This window comes from Athene cunicularia (genome assembly GCF_003259725.1).
Source record: "Athene cunicularia isolate RWA chromosome 1 unlocalized genomic scaffold, athCun1 chr1_part1, whole genome shotgun sequence".
NCBI classification, from domain to species: domain Eukaryota; kingdom Metazoa; phylum Chordata; class Aves; order Strigiformes; family Strigidae; genus Athene; species Athene cunicularia.
In genome coordinates, this window is record NW_020799091.1 from 80,279,651 (window position 1) to 80,304,237 (window position 24,587).

Here is a 24,587-nt window from a genome sequence, read left to right on the forward strand (position 1 = left end):
TTTTTTTTTTTTTTTTTTTTTAGCCACCCTGCTAGCTCCTCTGGCGCCTTTCAAAATGCTTATTGGGCAAAACAAAGAGGAACCACAGCAAGAGGTCACCCTGAGATCTGCCAGTCACTGAAAGTGCTTTTGGTGTCCAGTTGGATGCTGCACAAGAGTGAACCGCCTCCAACACCACAGACTATGTTAGTCCTAACCAAAACAGGCCCATGGCTGTTCCCTCTTGTTTCTGCACTGATATAAGCCCTCTTCCTCCCAGACTGGCAGAGTCATAGCTAAATTGTCCCCTGCCTGGGAGTCCTGGGGATCATACACCTCCAGCCTTGCCCACTGGGGAGGGATGGCAAGGCTGCTACCAGTGGTGGCCCATCTCCTTCCCATCAGAGCGTGGGCTGTGCAGGGGGAGCACAGCAGCAAGAACATGCGGGCAAGGAGGGACACAGAGAGTGGTTTTGTGGACATGGGAAATTTCCTGCCTGCCCTGCTGATAAATGCAGACACAAAAGGTCGTCTTGAAAACTCTCTGTACAGTTTTAAGAAAGACATCCACTGTACATAGACACAACCAACCTCACAGCACCATCTCCTATTTTATATATCCACAAAGGCCAGCTGCAGACAGATGTGCTTTCAGTGGACTGCATCTTAGTCTACCATTGATTATTAATTAGCAGATACACTGTAGGCTAAATTCAAGTAAATGTCACAGGAAGATTAAAATGCAATTTTATTTCTTCCAAGAGTATTTGAAGGGACATATTTTGCATTTAATATACTAAAATCGCATCTTGTTTTGGAAATAATATTTCATTTTTCAGGTAACAAATGAACTGCACTATTCTTTCTTCAGTGATACAGTCTTGTTTTTAAGACAATACAAATTCAACTCTGTTTTTTGTTTTTCTTCAGAAAGGACAAATTTGAAAATGGTTTTGTAATTGCAATATGTTACAAATGGAGAAGCTCAGCACAGTTTACCAAGGTAGAATTTGCTCTGATTCAGAATAGTTTGATAAGGAATTCCAGAAAGAAGGTAAAGTAAATCAATGCACATCACCTGCAATAAAGATAAGACTTGTAAACCGATAACAAAAAAGATGAACCCTGTTTAAATGTATAAGATACTGCTAAGGAATTTATATGCTGCTTTTTTTTTTTTTTTTTTCAGTAAGTGATATAAGGAAACAATGTTGTTTAGCACCAACAGATGTCTTTGAAACATTTTATCAGGATCAGCTATCTTTTAGAAGCTTCTTAAGATAAATAACAGGTTCTGTATTAACATCACTATCAACACAAGACCACAGAAGTATATAAAGAACATCTCAAAGCAAGGAAGCTGACTCCCAAATTGCAGTCTCACAAACCACCAAGAGCACCTCGGAGTACCCTACAGCTAGCTCAGTGGTGGCCATTGCTTGTGTTCTTCATCTTCAACTCAGAAGAGAGATAGCTTAACTACATTAATTATTCCAATATCGTTTTTTCATCTGTCACAGGGAAGTTGCGTGATTTTTGAGTTGGAGGGTAATGGCCAGAAATTTCCGATGTTTTAGTTGGCACACTCAAAACAATTTCACAATTCCTTCTGGAGCTGTTTAGTCAAGTATCAGTAAGGACTGTTTATCTTCCCTGTTACTCTTTGTGCCTCTAAAACCTTATGTTTGAAGTTGGAAACATGAACTCCTAAGTGTATCTTTATTCCTTTGCTATGATAGTAAAAGAACCTAAAAGGAAAAAAGAAGAAAACAAACCATATAGTATTTCTACCATATCTTGAAAAAGGAATGGTGTTTTCTTGCCCTGAAATTATATGTAACTAATGATTTCGCATAGTTTACAACTGAAACCTGTATTTCTTCTTCAGGGCACCTTTGTTATTCAAGCACATGTATTTTAGCATTTGTTCATTCAATCCTCAAAACGTGCAGTTTGCCATGAAGATTTACAAGCTGAAATACCATTATCAATGACTACAACAAGCTGTATCGTTACTTTGTTGAATATGGGCACATTATTGGCTAGCTTTATGGCAAACTTTATTTTAAATAAAATCGAAGCATCGCATCTGTTGGCAGTGTAAACATAAATAAGTAAGAACAGAGACTTGAATAAACAGTGACTAACCGCAAAATAAATGCAAGTCTAATTTATTGTTGCGTTTATAATTTATTAGTTCTCTGCCTTTAACTTTGGAAATTCAGCCAAGTTGTACTTGCTAGAAAATTACACTCATTCCTGATAAAATCCTGGGCAAGGGGATAGAATATTTGTGAATGTGGGTCTGTGAAACCCACTAAGCTTCCCTGCTGAGACAAAAAGCAGGTTCTGAATCATGATAGAGATGCCCAGAGCTTGGAAGCTCTCAGAAAGCCTTGAAATTTTCTTGAGGCCAGGATTTAACCCAAGGTGCATACAAGGTCTAAAAAGGAGTTCACGATGGGGAGAGGGGAGGCAGTGGAGAACAGGAGTCATTGCATTGGATTCCAAGAGGTTTCAAAATTGACATTCAGAGGGGAAGTACAATTATAGCTGCACACAGATGAATTGCCACCTCCCAGCCATATAAAAACAAAATGCTGACATGTCAAATGTTTTGTGATTTTAAAAGCAAAGATTACTACTTTTTAGGCATATAGCAAAAATCTAAATTCTGTAGCTGCAATGCTAGCATGGCAGGTACGTGGGGTGGGTTGAACAACCCATCTTAAGGCGGCATTAGAAACAATACTGGGCAAGATGATGGCCCATGAATGGCACATGGCAATGTGAGAAGTCAGTTCTCCCCAGATTAGCTGTACCACTGTGTAGATTTACATGTGTATGAGCTGTCATAATATGGCATAAATTCCAATAGCTTAAAAAAAATGAAATGCATTTCACATGGTGTTAAAGTAATCATTATTATAACCTCAGGCTATCTACAGTCACTTAAAACATTCAAATCCTGGATCACTGATACTATTAATGTGCTACTCAGACATGCTACTAAATAATGGAGGGTTAATGTAGATTTTTAAAGAATCCAATTCACTCCATGTGTTTTCAACAGCCACTAAGAAAGAGCACTTAGCATAGAAGGACTCAATTTCAAATTGACATGACTTATCTGTTCTTCATCCTCTTTCTACCTACAACATGTCAATTTATGAAGAAAATACACTAGTTTGCACAAATTCCTATCTATTTGGTGGGAAAATAGAGTGGGGATTTATTCTTTCCCCAAGCATTTCAGTAATTCTATTTTTTTTGGAGAGTTTATGTTATTTCAGTGGATTATCTAGTTATAACTTCAGAAGACAATGTATTAATGTTTGGGGAAAATGCAATAAGAAGGGATCATTTATTCATCTTCATTGATGATTATTTCTGCAAGGTCTATTTCTTTATCCAATTCTAAAAAAAAGGGAAAGGGTTTTAAATTAGCAATTTCTTTCTGAAGTAAAACACCCCAATAATAAAGTGTAATGATTTTTACAGACTCTGAGTGAATGTATCAGTCATCAAACAATAATATATGCATTCAGAGCACATTTTTAAGAAGTGAGCTACTATGAAAAGAATGAAACAGAATTTTTTTTTTCCATAAAATTACTAAAAGCTGACTTCTAGCTAAAAAACTATCAAGTTTATTGAGAAGATGCTGTGCACTTCTGAGGTACTTTGCATTGGAATAATTCACTTAGTTTTGCAGTGAGATGAAAACACTAAGATATTACCTCAGGAACATAATTTTTTTTAATTTTTGCATTTACACAGGCACTCCTGTGGCAAAGTGGCACATGAAATATGCTGCAGTGCACATAACTCAAAACCAAATAGAGTATACTGAAATTATAAATTATTGAGTGTTACATAATCACAACTGAAACGCTGTGTTTGAGTAACTAAATATAAATCATGTACTTTAAGAAAGTTAGGGACATCCTTTGGAAAAAAGAATCGCCATCAGCATTAGGCAATCAGTGATTATCCCCTGCTGGAACCTGTAATTTCAGATCTGTTCCTGCTGAGGTCGCAATTACTGTTATTTATAGGATGGTGGTTGTATTTATCTTCCTGTCATTAATTCACAGCCTTTGGATGGGACAGTGGAAGACACTCCAACATACATGACCGCTATACTGACTCTCCAGCATAGGTAAAAAGTAATAATTTAATGAATGTGATCACAAATGTGAATTAACTCGTACCCACACTGCATAGTCCTAAAAAGTTAATGGGAGCTTCAAATCCAACAGCTGCTCTTGGTCACAAAAAAAAAAAAAAAAAAAGCAGCTGACAAACACGGAAGAGTGCTGAACCGGTCTAACTGTCTCGTATAATTTCTTCTTACAGTTGTGTTGAAAAATATACCTACCTACAATATTGAATGATTTTTCTCTGATTTCTCCAATATAACTATCTTGTGCAACTGATTTGGGGGGGATTAAAGAAGCTGGTACATGTTATATGCATTTGGAGACACCTGGATGATTTGGTAATTTTTAGAAATTTGGGAAAAGAAAGGAAGAACATTCTGCCAAAGCCCTCAGAAATTTACTCCTCTCTGGATTTCTACAATGCTTGTGTATTAATAATTGACATCCAAATAAGGATTAAAAATTGTAGTACTATACTAACACATCCAATGAGTGTTGAATTTTCTTAAATGAGCTTGAGAAGAGGCAAAATTAAAGCAAAGGTTTAAAATGTTGTAGAAAGTATTAAATTCCACTGCCAATGAGTAAAGTTGAATTAAAAATGAGCCTTAATTGCAGAAATCTTAAAAAAAAAAAAAAGCAAAGCAGCAGTTTATCATTATAAACAGTCATGAGGTACTCAGCCACAGGGGTTGGGTGTCAGGGGAGGAAATGTTTTTTTCTGTGTTGCAAAACTACTTGCTTGAATGCCCCAGGCACTTGAAAGCTTCATAAAGGTGCACTTTGCATTGGGGACCTGACTATTATCTATAGATTATCTGATTTAGCAGAGTTGCATCCCTTGGAAAAGAAAAACCCAAGCAAAGTTAATTTTTGCATTTTAGAAGCGATTGTCTTTTTGGTCTTCAATATTTGCTCACTGGGTCGGGAGGGGGAGGACAGTTACACCCTCCGTAGAGCCTGTGCAAAGGGAATAGTGCAGGCTGTACAGCAACAGCACGCTCCCACCAACCATGAATTTTGGAAGTTTTTGGCAGCTTCTGCTTTTCCTCTCACGCTCGAGAACATTTCAAAGGCAGGATTACAAAGGAAGACATCACATGTTCAGATCAAAACTGTAACTGGGGCTCTGGGAAGAGGAAAGGGGGCAGGTACAGAGGCAGTGCTCGCTGTTTGGGAGGACTCATTACAAAGCACTTACCTTTACACCTCGCTGCGCAGGTAAGGATCGCAGCCGGGCAAATTATTCACCACGTCTCCATTTAGACAATAAGGAGGAGGATTTGTTAACCTGAGACTGCTTTACCGACCTGTGGATCTGACCTAAATACCACAGTTAAGCAACAGGGTTTTGTGAATGTAGGACTGCAGGCAGGAACTAGACGGATACAAACCTGACACTTTAGAGCAAAGACTGCCAACCAAGTGATTTATAAACACGCAGCTGCCGTCTTGTACCTATGAATTATGAATTTCACAATATATTCAAGGTATAAAGTTGTCATATACCAGAAACCTGAGGTCACAGAAAAGACCAAAGTAGTATCACCTCCTTAAAGCAATAATTAATATGACTAAACAGCAGCATTAAACCTCCTACTCTTTTGCCTTTCCCCTAGGAGGATTTGGTACTGCTTTTCTCTTGGCTAGAAACTCCTGTTACGTACTGATCAAGATGATCACCTTGTTCCTCCTACTCAGTGGCATGCCTAGAATGCAGAGAAGAGAGCACTGAAAAAAACCAAAAAGGTGAACAAAACTAAAAGCAACAAAATGCTCAAACACATGCCTTTACATCTATTCCAAATCCTTGCATCAACACTTACTTTCCACTTGTTTAAAACCTCATCTGTCCCAGAAAAGTAGAGAGGAAGGAGAAGAAAACTACCACCATTCAGATACTCCTTTTACTGACCCTATCATCTTTGTTAATAGTCTCTAATGAATAACTCACTCATGGGTAAACATGCCGGCATTATTATTTTGTCTTAGCAGAGTCAGCATGATTCAGAAGAGAGCAGTCATAAGACTGTCACAGTTCCCAAACTGTCAAGAGCTGTGAGAAAACAAAAATTAGTAGCTGATATAGAAGGCTTGAGTCTTACTACCACAAACAACCAGGCAGCCTGTTGGTTGATCTGAAATATATACATAGACACACACACTTTAGACGGAAATATTGCTATCCAGCAATGACTACTCTAGAGCAGACAGGTTTCTGCTGCCTGAGAATGACAGAAAAAAAATCATTCTAATAAGTAAATTTATTCATTATACCAACTTGGCTGAAAAAAACAAAGTTCTTTGACACACAATCCCTCTTCTTAGGGCCTTAAATCACGCTGACTTTAAAAGTGCAAAGATGGACCTAAGAGTGCATTTAGGCATGACAGCTCACACTTCCCTGAGTGGGCTTCCCTTTTGCATCCCAGCCTTTTGAAATGTGTGGTAATAGAGCCATCACAAAGTACACCCCTACACACTGATCACTGCCCTGGCCAAAGGACTGGAACCACTCCTACAGATACCTGCCAAAACCCACTGACACCTCCTGGTTTTTGGAAATCAACCCATGTTTTCTTGACCCTTTGGGATCAAGACAAGCTGGCTCTAGGTATAATTTTACTATCTTGTCAAAAATTTGTGTGATAAAGGTCCCTTCTGTGTGTTTGTGTGAAGGGGTTCTACAGCTCTGGATGGAGGAATGGTTACCAGCAATCAGCAGGCTAAGGAGAGATGGCATGCTGAGAAGCTACATGTGAAAGCCTCCCAGTAACTGGTAAACTCTGGTGACCAGTTGTCTTGTTATATCCACCAGAACTCATAAACTCAGAACATCAAGAGCCTTGCTGGCTGTGTACAAAGCTACTACCTACACTAGTATCATCCATGGGTTGCGTAACTTGCATCGTGTACAAGCAGGTAGAGGTTGCTATATGCAGCCAAAAAACCTACAGATTTACATACACAGACCTGATGAAGCAAAGGCTTCTCTGATAGACTTTCTAAACTACCCACCTAGAAGCCAGAAGTCTCAGGAGTTGGACTGGCCTCCCAGATGTTGCTCCTGCAGAGTAATTATGAGCATGTAAGTGAATGTGTGAATAGTTATCCACTATTATTAACAGCTTTATTAACAAAAAGCTTTCTGTTGGTTGTGATCTGTATCTCTCCCAACTTGATCTGCTGTCATAGAAAAGGGAAATTACAGAATCAAGCATCCAACTATTTTAGCGGTTATTTCTTGGGGATACCAATCCCCAGTAACTAGGACAGCTGCTGCCACTAACATTTCATTCCTCAAATGATTTGCTCAAAAAAGTACTTGCAGAACTCACTCTATGCAAGAACTCAAATGGGACTCCAACTGTTCATGACAGAAACACAGTGAACCAACCCAACCAGTTTTCCTAGTCCATGCAATCTGGACTCTCCATATGAACACCAGCATGTGCTGAGATTAATCATCACAACAGACAAAATAAACCGAAGGTTAACACCTTTAGTTGCTTTTACTTCTGAATGGCATGTTTAGGAAAGGACGTATCTCTAAGGAAAATTCCTGTTGCTGCCACTTGAAGATAAGACTGCAGAGAGTCTGAACCTTTGTTCAAACTTGCTCCATTTTTCCATGATTCCAGGCCAAAAAGCCCCATATCAGCATAAACCTTCCAAGTATTTCCAGCAGACCTGTAGATTTTGTCACATAAAATCTCTCCCACACATATGCATTAGACCTATCAATTGCATCACAGCCACAGAAAGTTGTGCCATGTCATTATGCATTACTAGTCAGTTGGAGAATTACTCCCAGGAATCTTACAGCTGTTAGGAAAGCTTTTAATGATCTCATGTGATGATTTGCAAACTAAGCATTCATGCCTCTAGAAAGACTCTTTAGTAGGAACATGTTGTTGTATGCATTATTACTCTGCTTGAATAATTTCACTTCTACATTTCTGTGATTTGACTGTTTGCTTCTTTTAAGTAGTGGTAAATAACAACTCCATGGAATTAGAAAGTGGCAACTTCTGTCCTTAGCAACTTCTCATCATTTGTCCCACTCTACTAATTCAATAAAGGGATATGAACACAAGTGGAAGTTTCTCTTTAAAAACAGACATATTGATGGTTAGTTACAACATGACACCAGGCTGCTACAGTGGTGCTAATAAAAATCAACTGCGGGGCTGTTTACACTGCTTTGCATAAACTCCTTCAAGTGCCCTGAGCTGAACAGTAGCTTTGTTGCTCTGAAAGTTTCTGCTCAGCTGGTTTACCAAGGTCTTGCCCTTAGCTGAAAGCTACAGGACTGCATTTTGAGATTTTTCATTTCAGCGTTTATAATCAGGAACTTTCTTCTGGAAATTCCAGTGACAACTGACTGCCAAGCCCTGACAATGAGCTTTTAAGCTTTGGGCTGAACAGAACTGCATCTTAACAAAGAAATGACTTTAACAATTCTTTCTCATCCAGTAAATACTGAGTTTCAGATACACGTGACAATGTCTTAAGGCATTCTTGGCATCTTAATGAAAAATTTCCCTTCTATATAGTCAAAAAAGGAGACATTTAATACTTTAAAAGGGAGATGACAAACTGTGTTGGATTTACAAAGCACAACATTCTCTCATTTATTGTTTTTCTAGCTAGTGTTCTGTCTTTAGATGTGCATTGGTTTACTCCTGTTGCCTGTATGAGAAGATGCCTCACACTGAAAATCGTCACCACTCCAATGCTTCTGGAAGACATACATGCAGAAGTTGAACTTTCTGATGAATAAAAGATATATAATTATTCTGAAATGTCAGTGTTCCTTTGAGTCAAAACATAACTTCCGTTCTTCCTGCCAAACTTTTATTATCAGAGTACATGCTGCAGATGTTAACTATTAAAACTCTGCTTCTAGGAAAACCGAAAAGCAACATTTTGACAACTTTGGAAAAATGGTGACAAACACTAGGAATGTTCTGCTTACATAAGGCAGAGATACAGGAAAGTAAATTGTTGTGATTTGGTATTTTCTAAGCATTCTGTGACTCACAAAGCTGAAAAACAGTGGAAAAACATGATTTAAAAAGTCACTACCTCAGCAGGTAGTACCTGAAGATCACAGGCAGTGCTTTTTTTTGTTCAGGAATTATGACTTTGGAATAGGACTTATTATCAAATACCATAAAAATAATATTTTCAAAATTTGTAACAAAATAATGACTCAGCTGTCTTTGATATTAAATTCTTGCCAAACCAGCTATAAGTCATCAACCAAAATACCAGTATTTACCTGTAGAAATAATTGAGCTATGTAATAAAAATGTAAGTACCTATGAAAATATAAATACTATTTAATAATGTAATTTAAAAAAAATCTTTATTAAAAATAAATTTAGTGACTAGTTTCTAGGACTTGCTCAGTCTCCACACAATCATATCTGAACTGAGCTGAGCTTCTGCTATTTTCAAAGCAAGTTCCTGGTAAAGGGCACCATTCATTGTTTGATTCATACTTAGCACACTCTCTTCCCGTTCATTCTGAAACTTCTTTCTGAACTGCTGAACTCCTTCCTCACTGTCCAGTAAAGAAGCCACAGGAGCATCACTGATTTTCTTGCCAGGCTCATTCCCCCACGTGAAACTGTTTTCAGCTTTACTTTCTTTTGAGAAGAACAAACTCCTTGAGGTGAGCATTTCTTTTTCCAAAGCCAGTGCTAACTGTTCAGTAAGTACACCTTTGCTTCCAGATGTCAGGAGTTTTACGTCACAGCTTGGTGGGAGAACTCTAGTAAGGCTATGAAGGCACTGGAACAAGACAGTCAGATTTCTGTAAAATAAGATTAGTATTACTAAAGCTACCTTCTATCTTCAAAATTCTAGTGGGAAATAAAACAAAGCTATTTTAAATCAAACAGAGAAAAAGTTATGCTGACTATAGTTTTAAGTATTATGTGCACTATACATATAAGAGTAAGAAAGGGCTTTCTAATGGTGTGCACACTAGCCACTGTATGTCAAAGAACTGACACTAAGCAAACTTCAGCAACACAAATATTCTATGCTAAAACATATATCCATGATTAGGGTTACATGTGAATCACTTTAAGAAGTAGTTCATTATATGTGAAGGCCACACAGAAGAGCACAAAATAAATGTGTTGTCTGGTCTACATTTAGGGGCAGAAAAACGTCACTTATATTCACAGATTGTCACTATCGATAGGTACGTACAGCATGGCTATTAGGTGGCCCACAGCTTGTCATATTTAAATGGCCACTGGAGAGGGAAAGTTGCACTTAAAATCAGACATTCAAAATTTTTAAGAAACCAAGATAAAATAGTGCTGGTAATCATCAGGGAACCTACTCTCCTGGATACCAGTGTAGCACATGCAACACAGTGACACATTCCTGATTCTAAGAGGAACGTAGAGTTTGTTCAAAGACTTATTTCCAGTGTTTGCCAAGATTAACTCCTCAAAGATGTCTTTGGTTGAAAAAAAACCCCAATTATCTTAGGAAAAAAAAAAAACAAACAAGGCATGAAAACCAACCAACCAACCCCAAAAACCCCACAAGCATGCTTAAGCAGCTAGTTTTCTCACAGAGATCAGAAATGCATCTTTCCTTAAAGTACTTCTATTTCAATTTAGTTAACATTCTACTACTTATAACAGATACCATTTATTTTGGTTCTGACAGGCTGTGAAAAAGAATAGTCCATAGCTCCTACCTATCACAGAAATATCCTAGCTGGACAAAAGATCTATCTGAAGATGGGGAGAAAAGATGTAGAAAGTACAGTCATAGTTACACCATAAACGTACAGCTCACTAAGTATTAATGCAAATTGGATCAAAAGTGAACAGTATTCAAGTAGCCTAACTTCAAAAGGAACCAAAAGTCTTGAGGCTTAATGATTGGTTCGTTAAACATTTCAGCCTTTCCTCTTACATAAAAGAAGGAAATCAACTCCTAATTTGAGTAAAAGATTAAACCTCATGATAAATTAGAGACTCTTAAGATATATACCTTTCTTTTATATTTTAGTTTGAGCTCTTTAGCTTGAAAAGGCAACATTTTTCAACACTTGAGAAGTAGTCATATGAGTACTTGAGAAGTATTCATATTGTGAGCCATATCCAACTAAACCATAAAATATGGCAGTATTACTAACTTGTGTAGCCTGGTTTAGAAAATTTCATAGATATTTGTCCAAGAATCTACAGAAGAAAATGAAATCACTGAGACTCTTCAGATTATTTCATTTTCAGAATCATGGTAGATAGGAAATAAATATATCAGAAATATGAACAAAATTAGATTAAATTACAAAATTACATAGCAATAAATTTCAATGTAGTATAACTTGGTGTTTGTTGTTTGTTTGGGGTTGGTCTTTTGTTTTTAACATCTTAAGTAATTTTTTCTAAATCAAACCATGTTGAAAAAAAAATTATGTATTACACTCAGAATAATGTAAGAAAAACAAAGACAAAATTATGATGCAGTGAAATGAGCAAATGAAATATTACCAAGCAGATATTAACGGAGACTAGACTTATTTGTAATTCAGTGTTACAGCATAGACAAAACACAGTTCAGGTTCAGCCATAGTCCTGATTTGAAAAATAATTCTGTTACTGCTGATATTTATCATATCAACATATTGGAAGCTTATTGGTTATGATTTTGGCTGGTGTTTATAGTACCAGTATGAAACAGTGTAAAGATTTAAAAGTGTGTATGCAAGATGAATATACGTTACACTTTTTGAGCAATTTTACCTGCAAAATAACGTTAGAACTCCTTCAAATGGATTTTTCAGTGTCCAGTTGAAAACTGTACCATACACATTTCCTGCTTTATGACAGAATACGTTGTCATGGTATTCCTTAAATGGCGTGCACTCCATTTCTCCCAATAGCCATGAATTTACTGGAGTCAGTGTGCAGTCAGAAGACACAATTTGAAAGGAGAATCTGACAGATACTGCAAGGACAGCATGTATATCTTCCATGGAACCTGCAACAAAATAAAGAAATATTTGACCTAAATATTTTGATCATGTTTCATACGTTAAATGTGCTTAGATATTTCATTCACACTCCCAGTTTACCTGAAGAGTTTGCACCTGCATTCAGGCATTCTTTGGGCATTTTATTCTCACTTAAATTCTTATACCTACTTCTGTCAAGCAAAATAGTTAGCTGATTAACAGAGCCCCACCTATACAAAGGAAACTCTAAAGATAAATGTTGTCTTGCCAAAAGAAGACTATTAATAGCCTCCTATGATAATTAGATGACATGTTGGCTTTAGCCAACGATACAGCAATAAAGGAAGAAAGAAATTAAAATTCACTGCAAATGATCAAAAGGATATTTCATTACATGTGCTGAAGCCCTGTTCAAAATCAATTCATTCAGGCATATTAAAGGAAAGGAAAATAAATGACCTTAACAGACGTGTAGATTAGGAAAAGCTTCAATTACTCTGGTATTATTTAAGAGCTAATACTATGTCAGAAAAGAAATCTATGTATCTAATCCACAGTATCTTATTTATAGAAAAAATGCAGGTTTCAGCATTCTGTACTCAGACTTCAAAATTAACCTTTCCAGATAAACTTCAGCACTCATGCTCACACAAAACCATATAGCAAGTCACTTAACATTTTCTTCCATTTTGAAAAATGTTCCATCTTGCATTTCACCCAGCTTTTAATTCCCAACAGGTCCATGCAGTTTGTATCCAAAGAGGCAGATGTGATTACAACTTGGAACCTTAGCTTGGCATCATCTACACTAAATGGAAGAACCAACCATATATATATATGAATCCAAATTATATAATCCATTTACCTGTACAGTAACTATTATCCCTTAGCATTGTTACTGAATATTTTCCATTTGAAATATCTTCCAGACTTAACAAAATCTTCCCACAGAGTACAGTAATCTTTTTACTCTCCTGTAAATGTTTTTGTTTCTTTGCATGTAGAAGAACTATGCAACATACACGATGAAATGCCAGTAATGGTGAAAGATTGGTAACAGCAGTGACTGTCTTTGTTTCATCCAGCTGAACCCTTGAACATCTCTTAGAAAACTCTTTTTTCAGATCATTCTTGCTGTGCAAGTCCAATTTCATCTTTTTCGGAGGGGGCTCAGTTTGACACGGGGACACAGCCAATGCTGAGAAGGCTTTGTTCAGCTTAATGATTTTATTTTGACACTTGATAATGGGGGAAGTCGAAGAGAAGTTTTGATCCATCACTAGAGATAAACTGACATCACTCAGTGACCTGTGAAAATTCATAAGATGACTGCACTCCCAGTTTGTATTTTGCCTTCTGACAAATAACCAGAGCTTTGCAGATACATACAGACATTTAAGATTACCACAAACTCCAATATCATTCCAGGTTAAGTCACAGATTGTGCAAAGAGTATAAGTCCTTCAAATGACTATTTCACCTAAGCTTAGTATAAAGTTTTTCAAAACGTGGACTGAATTTTCTATGAGCTTCTAGGAGTTACATGCCTCATTGCAACTGAGAGAATCTGGTTGTCTAATTCATTTAAAAATGTTGACATTACACGTAACCCATGCAGATACTCTATGTCATTTATAATAGATTTTTAAAGACTTAACTTTCTTTTAATAAATAAAATTATAGAATCAATTCTGCCCTCTTTGACAATTAAAAGCTCTTCTGATGTTCTATATTATTTTATAATGTTCAAACAAAATTGAATGTATAAAGTAAAAGGTTTAAAATACTAATACCTTAAACATGCGTTAATGTCCTGAAATGTAGGAAGTACATTTATTCAACACAGGGTTCTTTCAATGAAATTACTGTTTCAGATCCTCTCTTAATGAATATTTCATTCTGTCAATCAATTCAGTCTCAAGATGTCACTGACATCTGAAAGTCTTATGAATGTCTAATTTTCTTTACTGAGAAATATCACCACCTCACAATGAAATCTAAAACAACACTGCAATCTTGAATTAGTAGGAAGCACAAAAATAATCAATAAAGACTTACAGTGTTGGGGCTGGAGATAAAGCAAGCCCTGTTCCCCCCAAAACACAGGTTATTGTATATAATATTGAACCAGAGCCCAGAAGACCAAGTTTTGCTGCTAGCCTGCCATGTAACCTTTGACAAATTACTTCATCTTCACAGATCTTTTCTCAACTGTAAAAATGGGAGAGAGCGCAATATCGCTGCTGGTTTTTAAAGAATGATTCCAAATTTTCTGAGGACTTCTGAAGCTATATAGGAATTAAGTGTTTCATTTTCAAAAACAAAGTCATCATCATCAAAGCTAAAAAAAATAAACACTGGAAAGGCAAAAAAAAAAATCGTTTGCCTCAGTGGCTCTTATCAGAGGCTGTCAAAAAGATGAGGTCAACTTTCTTATAAAGTTACAACAATCTGGCAGTTGCGAAATAATATACCCACAGCTCCAGCAGAATGGCCAAAGGGCGTAACAGGTCAGCTCCCTCACAACAACTTTAATGATTTTCAGTGGCATCAGTAGTCTTTAAGCTTACCCTAAAACAGTCTCAGCTACACTGTTTATGGGAATATAGCTCAAAAGGTAGGTTCTGACTCCACCAAAGCTTACATTACACAACACACATCATAAATTTATGTTTCATGTAATCTTGGTTTTTAAACTGTGTTCCAAATTAGTTCCCTCCCTGTGAAGGCAAAATAACATAAGTAGTATTTACAACTAGAACCGAGCAATTAAAAAGAACAGAATAAGCAAATAATTTTAAAGACAAGAATAAACAAATAATTTTGAAGGTTTTGAAAGCTGAGTATTAAATTAATCAGAGAATTTAAAATGTATTATTTTGTGCTTCTTTAAGCAAATAAGTCTTTAGGAACAGCAAGATATTAACAGTAAGGTATCAGGAACTCTATAGCTGAGAGAGCTTTATCTAAACCACATAATGATGCAGCATAGCTATGTCAACACAGATTATAAAGAACCATAATATTTGTCAAAGAAAACTCTATTGTAAAAAGCCTCCAGTAATGACGAGGTTATACTGACACAACTGATTTTTTGCTATACAATGTATTTTTTGCACAGTGCTAGACAGAGACAAGCAGCAGCAACAATTCTGACAAAGACACACACTTGACATAATTTAAATACACATGTTCAAAATAAGAAAGTTCAAAGCTCAAAAATCCACTCTTGCTACTGCAGAGCTTAACCTGCAAATTCAGTTTCTGTGAAACCACTCAATGAAATGATTAGATAAATTTATATACTTACAAGTAAAATGATTCAGTTAGTTTTACTCCAATTACCAAGCTGTCACCCACAACACGCTGCCACAATTTCTCTATGAAGTGCTCTGGGACTTTAGATGCCAGTGATGTCTCTTTACTAAGAGAATGAGGAGGATTTTCTACATCATCCCAGAGAGAGACAAGACCTTCCTTACAGAAAAACGTTTTTTTTAGATAAGTAGAGATATTAGTTCTTTTTATACTGCAATACTTCATGTTTTACCACAAATGATTGCTGTAAGTGCTTTTAAGATACATAAAATGAAATCTGTATAAAACTAGCTTATTCTCCACAATAGATTCAAAAGATAGAATTGCATTTTCTTAAATCACATGATATCATGAAAAGCACAACTCATTCTCTCCTTGTAAACATCAGATGTATAAATCTTGAACTGTCATACAATTAATTGTCCAAAGAAGATTTAAGGTATTAGAATTTATTTTATATCACTGCATTAATCGCTTAAAATTTTGTTGTCTAAACCTGGCTGACTTGAATGGGACCACAACATTAATTGAAAGGGAGATCAACTCCATCTCAAGTAAATTAGGAGGCTTCTTTTGAGCAACATCAATATGTAAACATTTTCCCAACCCCCATCACCTTCTCAGCCCACAGTTGACTCTGCCCCCATTATAAAATCAATGTGTTTACAGCGCATTTTTTGTAACATGTTAGATCACAGACAGATATTCAATATCTAGGCAACTGTGCCAATTAAAACTGTACACTCCCTCTACTGTTTGTCACTCTTTGTTAGAGGTTACTCCTCCAGACAACTCAGTTGGCAGGAGATACTGTGCGAATCAATTTGAAGTATACAACTAAATTTATGCTTATCTCCATACATTGACAGGTTAAGGTCATGAACTAGACTGAAAACGCAGATTAATGAGTTTTGGCAGTGGCAATCCCTACTGAAAGTAACAAGTGGTTGAGGGAAACACCCTCAGCAAATGGCTCAGCAGAATTCAGAAGTGATCTGTACTTTCTTCTGCATTTTACCTCTTTTGCAGTTGGTAGAATATGTGTTCTTTCTTCAACAAGATCTATTAATGCTCTGCAAGATTCAAGAATAACCCTCTTTTTGAGTCTTAAATGCTGCTGTAGCTCTTGAACAGAGGTAAAACCAGCCTGTAAAAGATAAAAATGACTGTTAGACTTATGCTTAGGTCTACTGCAAATAAGAATTGATATTGAGGCTACCAAGATATCTTTTCAGTTTTCCACTGTTATGCAAGTATCACAAGTCAAGATCTTGGTGTTCCTCAAGTAATGCTTCTAAAAAATGTTTGTCAGGCTACTCTGCTTCTAAAATATGAGTTTAAGAATCTTCGTCTCTCAATATTAAACCTAGAGTTTAACATTTACTTTAGAAGCTTATCTTATCAAATTATGTAGAAATTCAGCCCTTTCTTTAATATTCCTGTTTCACTTTTCCATTGATATCAGTTTTGATTTCTTCTCAAGACTTGTATTCGTTATTGGTCAACTAAATATATTGAAGAGTAGACAGTTTTACAAACAGACATACATCATACATGCAGGCTATATCTCAGGTAAAAGAACCAAACCAAACCAAAATATACAACAAAATGCCAGCACCAGCTTCTTAGATTTTAAGAAAGCCCTTCAAGAGATATTTTCTGGAAAACAAGATCCAGAGAAGCTCAGTGCTGACAAGGAAAGAACAAAACGTACAACTGGAATGCAAAACAAAACTTCCCCCCCGCCCCCGGACCAAATCAGGATCAATCATACCCAACCAAAAAGACTGACTAAAAAGCACTTCATGTGAGCAAAGGGATACCCTCTGCTCAAGCTGAAACAGGCAAAGAGCATTTAGAGCAAGGAGCACTCATCATAGCAAGTTCTGTAAAAAATTCATTGGCAACCTAGCAAACCACGTATCTTAAGTGCCAGATTCCAAGCAATAACCCAGTGTCAGACTTGAGTCAGGAGAAGAAAAAGGAAGAGGTCAGAACAAAGATAATTCTATAGTACCTTCTTAATCTAGGTCATGACAATATCAAACCATTCCTTGCTCCCATTGATGAGCAACTCCTGAATAAACAGCTGAGAAGGAAAGCAAATGGAGAAGCACAAACTGAGAAGCAGTCAAAAGAGCCGAAGATTCACTGACGTATACTTGCTGACCAATCTGACTTTTGCAAGCCCTTTTTCCCCATAAAGCAACACAAGAAAGAGACCACATGGCAATCTCAAACCCTAGCACACCCACTCTCTGGAACAAGAGACATGCACATCCTTTCTGCCATAGGCCAAGATGTACTGCCCAACAAGCATCAGCAGAAGTCACAATCTTTGCACCAAGAAAATAAAACTAGTTCACCTTAAAATAGAAAATAAACATCAACATAAAAACAAGGCAGTCCAGAGCCAAAGACAATAGAGCTGTGACTAAATCCAGCACGAACAGCAGAACAGATGAATCACTGTCAAAAGCAAAGCAAATGAAGGCAGAGGCTTAGCATTAAGTGGAACAGCAAAGTGTTTTGACACATTGCAATTAAGGTGGCAGAATTCATAAATAGATAAAAAATTTATGTATGTATCCATACATATAGAGCTAGAACTACTGAGACAAGAACTGTGGTACTGTTACAAAGGAAAAGAAATAGAAAGGAAGATTCACAATTGATAAAAAAATATTGGGAAAAGCAAAGGTAAAATGGAAAAAGTAGACAAAAAGAGTCAGACAGGAACATAATTCAGAGATCTATAGGCTGAAGCTGCTCATATGGTAAATAACTGGTTCTATCTTTTTCAAGTGACTGAATTCCCTTATGAAAAAAATAACAAAAAGAAAATTTGAAAATCAACAGCAACAGACAAAAAAAACCCACCACACTAAAAATAGTAATAAAAATAAAATCTACAGAACATTTCTTAAATAACTTTCTACCTACCACCAAATCAGCATTATCAGAATGAGAACAAAACAATCAGACATTGAAGCAATTCAATAAATCAGCAGTAAGGATTAAAAAAAAAATACTTGCCCCTAAACATGCAAACCAAATCAAAGGAAACTAGTTAATCATAGGTAAAAGAATTTGGCATTATAATTCTTACAAAATTGTTAAATACTTGGAGGAAGAACAGGACAGTGGACATAAAAGGACACTTCTGACTCCTGCTGTTTCTGCTCCAACAGCAAACTAAAACCATGAGAAACCTTGTAACCTCAGCTGTTATAATCTAACTGCAGTACTCTGCCTAAGGAAGTCTTCAGAAGATACTAAAACAAGTTGTTAAAGGAAAAATAAACTTCAGAGGAGAAAAGGCTGGGTTCAGACCCAAAAGCTTGTATACAAGATAAACACAGAACAGTTAAAAACGCAGACTGATACACTTTTCAATTTCACTACCTGCAATATGCAACTTATATGTATTACTGTCTATAACTTAAAGGCAGCCTACTTATTTGCAGTGGACCATAATTCAGTCCTGCCAAAGTTCTCACATGGCTAGAAACAGCTAGACAATTGTGGAATAAGGGGTAAGCAATAATGTGTGAAAAAGCGCTGCATCTGCTATTTCATTTTCCCTAGAAGACAAGATTCCACAGAGACTGTCAAAACAGGATTCGATTGCATATTTCTAGAAGACCTGAATTTTGATGATAAATATCAAGAGGCACCATTTCAAGGCTAAATAACCTTTGGAAATTCCCAGGCTAAGCTGGATCCATGTGCTATTGCATCAAAACAATTGCCCTTGAGATTCAGTTATACATCAGAAGACAAAACCCAGCAACAGTACTTCACTATTCAGGGAAACACACAGAACATTGGAGATCTCAACAGGAAGCAACAGTAAGGCTAAAAAGAAGTATCTGCACCTACTTTCAAATTCATCAGCATGACAATTTCAAAGATTTACAGCACTGAAACACAGGAAGATTTTCAACTTGCTAAATAAATTAGGTCTTATTAAGGATTGTGTGTCTGTAAGAAGAATTTTTTCAGCAGATGATACATGAAATCTCCAGTCAGTGGCTTGTTTCCTGCAGAACCAGTAAAATGTGCAAACCAGACTACTGCCTTGATCCTAACACAGATTCACAGAACTACACTGCTGAAAGCTAGTTGGTGCATTAAAAGAACAAAGTCATAGAGCAGTTACATAGAACATGCAGCTGTCAATGGCAGGGTGGACAATCTTCATTACAACAGTGAATGGAGCAACAAATGGGAGAGATTGAAAATAATTTCTGTTCTGTAGAGGAGGAAAGTAATGTAATGAGTAGGGAAAGAATGCAGCATTAAAGAAATCAGTTTTAAAATATATGACGACCAAAAAGAATCAAGAAACAACAACAAAAAAATGCATTTGGAAGGAAGTTTGCACTTCTGCATGTAAAAGTCAATAGTCCTCTAACATGCAAACTGAAAAACTGTAAAAATGTAAGGTCAGAAGGGACATCAAAAGGTTCTCAAAATTAATCCAACTTCTTTCTTGTGTCTTCCAGGAAGGAAAGAAATCTATTGTCCAATGTTCTTCAAACAAAAGCTTTTATCTTTTGAAAGGTGTATAATAATATCTTTTCAGACATCTCTTTTGTAATTAGAACTAGAAAAATAGGGTATTTTTTTTCAGTGTTTTCTTAATGGGTTGTAGTCCTCTTTTTTTCCAGTACTAGCTTTTCCCAGTTAATTTACTTAATTTTTAAAGGCTGAAGATACAACTGCCACAATATCTTACTTAAATTTTCACTAGTTCTCAAATGATGGGAATAGTTAGCTCATACCTAAAGCACTCAGCCAGCTAACAATAGCCTCACATCTCTGGCTCAATTTGAGATGTACCTATCTCCTAAAGCTATATTTTTTTTAAAAAATATTCTTCCTATTTTGACGATTATTACCCATTTGGTATAAGCTAACACACAATACTGCAAAAGAATACTTGGAGAGTATGCTGGGGGTTTACTAACAGGATGAAAGGTAGAAAGAAAGGCAATGATATATTCCCATTGATCACTTGGACTCTGACAAGTTCCCCCATCTAGTTTTATAAATGATGCTAATTAAGAGAAGGATACATTTTAGCTTCATCTACTCTACAAAATTATCCTTATAAAACTGCTAGCAACAGGAAGAAAAACCATCAGCAGGTGGTGAAATAAACATAGTCATTAATTTGTTGAAAAGTAAAAAAAAGACAGCTTGATTGAAGTCCATGGACAAAGAAAAAGACCATAAGACTCTTGATTTTCAGGATTAACCATCACTCATCTGTACTCACCGGGATCTTGGCACTACCATATCAAAGAATGTAGTGCGAAGCAAAAGTAAATGTTCTCATTTTATTAACTGGCATTTAAATATGAGTAAAATGACCATTATGAAGCTTTGCTAGGACAGCTTGAGCCTTATCTCAAAATTTTAATTAAAATTAAATTAGACTCTTCCGATAACTCAAATGCACTTGTAACAATGGTGAGAACTGAAACACAGGCTACCACTGATTCAAAAAGGGATACTTAATGTTGTCTTCTCCCAGAACCATTTGTCCAATAAAACCAGTATCATTAATCTCACCCTTTAGATAACTAATGATAAGGAAAAGTAATTTGAAGAAAATATGGAGGCAGAACTATTGAGTACAAACCTGTAATCTTGTTTCAAGTGCTCGGACAGTAAGCAAACCATTCTCTTGCAATCCTTCTGCAGCAGGAACAACATGTTTATAATTAATATTGCTCTGAAAAAGAACAGAATAAAAACCTGAAAGTAATGTACAGGCTATTACACAGCATTATAAAAATCTGGGGGAAAATACAGAAAACCAGAAGAATCACAATATGCATCTTAAAAGAAAACTTTTATTTTCTGAAAGCAATTAGAGGTTGACAGTATGTAATGGAAAGACCCAATTATGAGAAGATAATTAACAAGCACTATGTCCTTAATTAAGAGTTCTTAGCCAAAAGGTAAGCATTGTAGCAAACCTGTTATATATGGGAAGCATTTTCAACTGCATTTCTTTAATTTTCCAAAAGAATGTTGATGCTATCAAGGAAGTAGAATAATCTCTGCAGATAATTTATGATTACAGGGGGGAGGATTGTATTCAAACTTCAGGGCATTTCACAGCAGACATCCAATTTCACTTTGCACTCATATGCATTTAATGATTTCTTGAGATTTAGTAAGCACAGACTGAGTAGCTGAAAAAAGGCAAGCTGAACTTACTGCATAGTTGACCGCTCCAAGATCTGTTATTTTGAATGTACTTAACACGTCTGAATTGGAGTCATCCTTAAAAAGCAGTAACAGTTGCTCACTTCCAGAGCCAATAAAATCATCCACCAGAAGAGACTTCACTTCTTGCCATTTGGAAGCCACCTACATTAGACAAGGTTTAAAAATACACGTATTTGAATTAATCTTGTATTTGAGACTTCATTTTGGTGAAGCTTGCTTTTTCTAGACAGACAGCCTATTCAGGTGTGTGGAATACAGTATTTTTAAGAAGTTTCAAGCTCTCACTCTTACTCTATCATTTAGAGCCTATGTAACTCTGGGAAAAATTAGCCATTTCTCTTTTAAACATCACTTTCCAGAATGCAGGTTGCAGAGATCATAACTCTTCAGTGTACTCAAACAGCTGAATAGCTGAATGCTGTAACATTTATTTATAAACAGTAATACCTGCAGATCAGTTAAAGATATTATACATTTGACATTCAGAAATATCTCTGCTGCATTGCACACAAATATTTTTGAAAGGTAACGACAAATTTGTACATAATGCCGACAACTAAATAGGACAAACATGCATTTCCTGAGTTATGTAAGCTTTCTTGACAGAGTATGACAAAACCCTAGCAGTTAACTCTGTCTCTTTGGACTTAAGGAAACAAAAGCGAGGCCACTTCTCATTTTCATGAAACAATATTTCTTGTTACTAGGCTAATGGGACTCAAAAGGCTTTTAAATTCCAATGAGAATTTTATGCTTTGCTATTGTATCAGTTTACTTTCACTTTAACACAAATTACATGGGGACGCTCATAACTGTCTTACAACTCAAGTTCTCATACTATGGAAGTTTTAAATTAGCAACACAAGCTTTGGTTCAGATTCATAAAGTATATTATTAAATAATAGAATCCAGGGCTTATTTTCAGATATATATATAAGCAAGCAATAAAAGCAAAACAATCTCATACTTCAGACAGGTTATTTTAACAAAAGCAACAATAACCTAAACAAAAAATTCTACAGAACATGTAGCTTTTCAGTCACAGAAACTCCCAGTAAGACAATATATACAAAAACAAACACACAGCAGTAGAAGGGACCTGTTTAAATCCACAAATACCTGTAAGCTGTCTCTCCTCTGTACAACACAAATATTTCCGGAAGCAAAAGACACAATAAATAATAATTCCTTGCCACTGGTTACAGCTGGTTTTACTGAATATGGTTTCTCATAAGGAAGCTCACAAACACCTTTAGGGAGCCCATCTTGGAACCAAATAAGCTGATTCTTGTGAGTTACGGCAACAAGTGATATGCGGAGCTGTTTTTTCAATATCTCATTCTTGCAGACATAAACAGAAGATACCACTCTGCTATAAGCATGAGGCATAAAGCATGTGCCAGTTAGCATTTTTTGTGACTCAATTGCATATCCGAAGAACTCACTACCCCAGATGGTTCTGTCTAGAGTGGAAAACTCATCCTCATCTTCACCCTCTGGCAGGCAAGCAGTTCTTATCCCTAAGACAACAGTGCCTTCATCCTCAATTTCACCTGTCCACACAACAGAAGAAAGATGAACAGGAGCACTTAGAACTGTGCAGGTGTTGGAAGAGATGTAGAACAGCTTGTTGGCATGCCTCCACAAAACTGAAGGGCCAGCAAACAACCTGATGTCTTCTTTCACCTCATAATCCAATTTAAAATGAAAGGATTGCTCAAACTGATTTGAGCTGTGAAGCAACAATATAAGGTATGTGAAAACATTGTTCCGTTTTTTCTTTTTCAGCAAAATGCAGGGAAGAATAATCCCTGTCCTGGAATCTGTTGTGCAGCTACAACAAATAATTTCCATTTTTAAGTGACTGGCACGCATGCTGAATACTCCAGAAGACTTCTGAACAAAGAGTTTAGTGTCTCTGTTGAACGTCATTCTTCTGACACATAAATTCATTGTTTTATCAGCTGCTCCCTCTGCATGTTTTGTTTTTGACAGATGAAATATAAGGATTTCTCCATTGTAGGACAAGAATTGTTCTTGCTCACCTAGAAGCATCTTTATCATTAGGTATATTCCTTTACAAGAAAAATGTATGTGTCTCCATTTTTTTCAGGATTATATCTCTGTGGAAATTTTAACCTATCCGGACTTTTTCCATCTACAAAGGCGAACAACAAAAGAAGTTAAATCGTTCTGGGACTAGCTGAACTAATCCTTAAGAATAAGAAAAATTATACATTGTAAAGCAATGACATAGACTAATTTGAGACTATGAGGCCAGCATGTGCTTTAATCTCACAGATTAAAATGCAATTAAGCAACTTTGTACTGAGAGATTTACGTCAGAAATGCATCACCAACATGCTCATCAACAGCTACACGGCATAATAAAGATTAAAAGCAAACAAACCAAGCCATACTATGCACTCTGTGTGTGACAATTCAAGGCATCAATTTCACAAGTATACTGGAGTGGAGCGGAAAGCAGCGGTGCTTCGAATTCTCAAATTTAAAAGCCTTCACTCAGGTGGAGGCTTTATGAATAAATATAATTCATTCTTGGTTAAAATTGTAAAGCCTCTTTAAGGGAAAAGCTCTCTGAAGAAGAGTCCGGTCATTTTGCCGCCAAATAGGCTCCCTCCCTCCTCCTGACAAGACCACGGAGACCCAGGGCGAACCACAGCCATCTCACCGGGTTTCACTCAACTTTCGGGGTAGGAAGCGGCGCCCCTCGCCTGACTGGAAGGCCCGGGCAGGACAGCCTCCCCCGGCACGCTCAGGGGGCCCGCGCAGCTGAGGCGCCGCAGCAGCCGCCGCCCCTGCGCCCCACACAGCCTCGGCCAGGCCTCACCCGCCCCCCTCCCCGCGCCGAGCGGCGCCCAGGGCGG

The 24,587-nt window shown here is 36.7% G+C and overlaps 1 protein-coding gene across 4 annotated transcripts; it reads right to left on the reverse strand.

The window, feature by feature from the left end:
• Positions 1-781: 781 nt before the first annotated feature.
• FANCB (FA complementation group B) lies at positions 782-24,468 on the reverse strand. Of its 4 annotated transcripts, XR_003400388.1 has the most exons (10): positions 22,819-24,380; positions 21,688-21,840; positions 21,104-21,196; positions 16,472-16,600; positions 15,446-15,612; positions 13,001-13,464; positions 11,924-12,161; positions 9,650-9,963; positions 5,344-5,851; positions 782-1,057 (listed from the first exon to the last, which is right to left on the reverse strand). XR_003400388.1 is itself a non-coding variant. In XM_026868233.1 (9 exons), exons 1-9 carry the CDS (start codon positions 23,761-23,763, stop codon positions 5,802-5,804), a joined length of 2,553 nt encoding a protein of 850 aa, XP_026724034.1. In that variant the 5' UTR covers positions 23,764-24,380; the 3' UTR covers positions 4,302-5,801. The 4 variants fall into 4 exon arrangements, 3 of the variants coding, with proteins under 3 accessions (XP_026724034.1, XP_026724016.1, XP_026724025.1); XM_026868233.1 differs by lacking the exon at positions 782-1,057 and having other exon boundaries at positions 4,302-5,851; XM_026868215.1 differs by lacking the exons at positions 782-1,057; positions 5,344-5,851 and adding an exon at positions 24,392-24,468 and having other exon boundaries at positions 7,923-9,963; positions 22,819-23,857.
• Between the last annotated feature and the right edge of the window lie 119 nt (positions 24,469-24,587).

What these genes read in the sequence shown, in the direction of transcription:
- FANCB (XM_026868215.1), bottom strand. Translation starts at nt 23,763, where the DNA reads ATGATAAAGATGCTTCTAGGTGAGCAAGAACAATTCTTGTCCTACAAT. An exon ending in CTAACTGAATCATTTTACTT is followed by an intron (nt 13,465 to 15,445) that starts GTAAGTATATAA and finishes CTGGGAGTGCAG; the next exon opens with TCATCTTATGAATTTTCACA. An exon ending in GGATAATAGTTACTGTACAG is followed by an intron (nt 12,162 to 13,000) that starts GTAAATGGATTA and finishes ATTTTGTTGCAG; the next exon opens with GTTCCATGGAAGATATACAT.